Source organism: Amphiprion ocellaris, chromosome 17 (assembly GCF_022539595.1).
Source record: "Amphiprion ocellaris isolate individual 3 ecotype Okinawa chromosome 17, ASM2253959v1, whole genome shotgun sequence".
Taxonomy (NCBI): Eukaryota; Metazoa; Chordata; class Actinopteri; family Pomacentridae; genus Amphiprion; species Amphiprion ocellaris.
In genome coordinates, this window is record NC_072782.1 from 12,452,234 (window position 1) to 12,455,161 (window position 2,928).

A 2,928-nucleotide genomic window follows, 5' to 3' on the forward strand; every position below is an offset into this window, starting at 1 on the left:
CAAAAAATTGGAAATGATTATTTTTATTTTATTTTCCAGTTATTCCCGTTTTCTTGAATTACAGGTAATATCTGAATATGTAGTGAAATCACACAGAAAAATATCAATTTCCACGTTGACTAAAAAAAAAATTTGAAGTCAAAATTGCACAAAATGTATTGTGTTATTATTAACATTATCATTTTTTAAAAAATACATTTATTATCTTAATATATAGTAGGAAAAAGTGAGGAAAAACTAATAATTTTCACTTTGACTGTAAAAAAAGAAAAAAGTCAAAATTGCACAAAATTACTACATCAAAAATCTGTATTTTTATTAACAGTAATTTGTTCTTTCACAAGGTGTGACTGTAAAATTAAAATGGACTTCAGTTACTGTAACTGCATTGAATAAAAGTCATATATTTATTTTACAGAAATGTGTTTTTTCATCCTTGCTGCTTGATTGTCATCATTTCTGACAGATTTTTTAGTCTTTTTTTTACAGTGCAGACTCCTTTTCTGTCAGATCATTCTTTTTATTGCAGCACAAAATAACGACACAGCTTTCAGCTTCTTGTAGAGCAGAAAGTTTTAAGATAACCTTTCTGTGCATTTAATTCCATGGTATTTTTTTTTTACTGCTTTTTATTAATCAAAGCCTATTGTGCAGACAAAGCTTTTCCCTGTCATTTCAATTTCACAATTAAAATGAAGAATTTTCCATTTACACTACATTAACTCATGAAAGGGGATATTTAAATGACATGAAATGATTTATCTTCTGCTATGTTGTATATTGTCAGTAGGATTTGTTAAACATTTAGTGAACAACATAAACCAAATGGACCTGCTGCAGTCGGAGCTTTGTGGTTCCGTCACTCAGACAAAAACAAACCAAACATAACTTATGACATCAGTTCACACGGATTTCAATTCCTGGATGGCGGTCCAGAGTTAATCCCACTTCCAAGCCGGATTTCTAAAAAGGGGACTGACTGACAAAAAGGACGACAACACCGGAATGAGGAAACTGACGAGGGCAAGCCATGTGCAAAACAAACTTGTGCATCGCTGATAACCAGACAACCTGATGAACCGCAGGTCACTCGGCTCAAGTCTCCAGGAGCTGCTCCGCTGTTCCCGTCTCTGCCCGAGAGAGATCATCCGAAACACAGCCTGCCGAGACTTTCCCCCCCACCGCATCCAGTCGTCATGTCTTTTCTGCTCATCACAGTGCTGTCTTCACTCGTGGTGCACGATGCGGAGTCGTGGGGCGCCAGCGTCAAGTACGCGGTCAACTGCCCGGACAGATGCAACGCGGAGCGGTGCGGCGGGACGCAGCGCTGCACACGGACCGTCCTGGACGACTGCGGCTGTTGTCAGGTCTGTGCAGCCGGCAGAGGGGAGCACTGCTACCGCACGGTGTCGGGGATGCACGGGGTGAAGTGCGGACCCGGATTATTCTGCGAGTTCTACAAGGACGAGGACGATTATGGAGACGAATATGGGATTTGCAAAGGTACGCTCACACCGCTGCTGTTTCTGCATGCTGCATTCTGGAGACAGTGATGCTCTGCTGCAGTATCCCGTTCTGTTATTGCAACCTTTTAGCTCAATAAAATAGCACAATTGCTGTATGATAGAGGCACATGACATGTTTTCTTGAATTACTAATTGATCATTTAATTATTCTTCCGTCATCTGAAGCTCAGAGTTTATACATTTAAACATCAGTACTGCAGCAAATGCATGTTTTTCTGTGTTAGATATTACAAAGTAATGTTTCCTCTCTTTGCAGACTGTCCCTATGGCACCTATGGGGTTGAGTGCCGTAAGACATGCAACTGCAAAGGAGGCATCTGTGACAGGGAGACCGGAGCTTGTCTCACCCTCACCTTCTTTGCCAAAATTGCCAGCAAGCTCAAGACTGAGCCCCAAGCAGGTAAACAAGACAACAACAATACACTGTCATCGGGCTGCTAGGCGTCAAATGTCCTACCAAGAGAACTGCATGAAGTTCTGTAAAGACATGTCATATGTGAGGCTGCACAGTTGCATGAATTTTAGAGACTAATGGGTCCTTGTGTTGTGTTCTAGGGGCTGAGGTGGGCTCAGGAGAAGTCAGCGCTGTGCACAACTCAGATCAGCACTCAGACAGATCCACGGCTCCAAAGCGACTCAACCCTCGCTGACCAGTGCTCACCAGGCTGAATCTGCTCAGTGTAAATGTAGCATTAACTTATAAATGAAGTGAAAGATATATTTTATTATGTTAAAGGATGAAAACAAATTACTTTTTTACAGCATTTGGAAGTTTAATTCGGTCCCCTTTTTTCCTAATGGAATATGCAGACTATGTTATTCTCCTTGAATTCTCTCTTTGTTTTTTATCAGTTTCTAGAGGAAGGGAATTAAAATGATCCTGTAGTCAGTTCCCATTAGTTTCAGTGTAATTTAGTGTGCCTTCATTTATCATTGTTAAAGACAAAGGACCTTGCATTTATTTCCAAAGTCTACAGCATATTTTTAATTGAACCACTTTATTTCGGATTTTTTTTTTTTAAAATTTGTATTGTATATATGAAAATCCAACATGGACAATATCATGTATGTTACACCAGCCATTGTAGAGAATGCTCTTGCAATTAAACCAAAGTTATCTCTGACTTGTGTTATTTGATTGTCTAATTTATCCACTAAATAAGCTTATTGAGGGCAGTGACGGCATCATCATGTCAGACAAAACCTTGAGTCATAGTTGGCACAGTGACAGTGATGGAAAGTACATTCACTTCAGTATTGTACTTCAACAGAAATTTGAGGTATTTCTACTTTACCTGATTCTTTTCATCTATTAAAGGAAGAAATCTGAAAGCTTTAGATTCACACAGAACATATGAAGAGCTTATAAAACTGTGATCCAACATTTTGTATAGGTGCAGCT

General features: G+C 39.2%; 1 protein-coding gene across 1 annotated transcript; it reads left to right on the forward strand.

Moving 5' to 3' along the window:
- The first annotated feature begins 959 nt into the window (after positions 1-959).
- esm1 (endothelial cell-specific molecule 1) lies at positions 960-2,650 on the forward strand. Its single transcript, XM_023280912.3, has 3 exons — positions 960-1,503; positions 1,783-1,926; positions 2,082-2,650. Exons 1-3 carry the CDS (start codon positions 1,197-1,199, stop codon positions 2,174-2,176), a joined length of 546 nt encoding a protein of 181 aa, XP_023136680.1. The 5' UTR covers positions 960-1,196; the 3' UTR covers positions 2,177-2,650.
- The last annotated feature ends 278 nt before the right edge of the window (positions 2,651-2,928 follow it).

Bases quoted from the DNA above. Each gene is read 5' to 3' on its own strand.
- esm1 (XM_023280912.3), top strand. From the start codon at position 1,197: ATGTCTTTTCTGCTCATCACAGTGCTGTCTTCACTCGTGGTGCACGAT. The intron at 1,504-1,782 runs GTACGCTCACAC...CTCTCTTTGCAG, and splicing joins CGAATATGGGATTTGCAAAG to ACTGTCCCTATGGCACCTAT. The intron at 1,927-2,081 runs GTAAACAAGACA...GTTGTGTTCTAG, and splicing joins CAAGACTGAGCCCCAAGCAG to GGGCTGAGGTGGGCTCAGGA.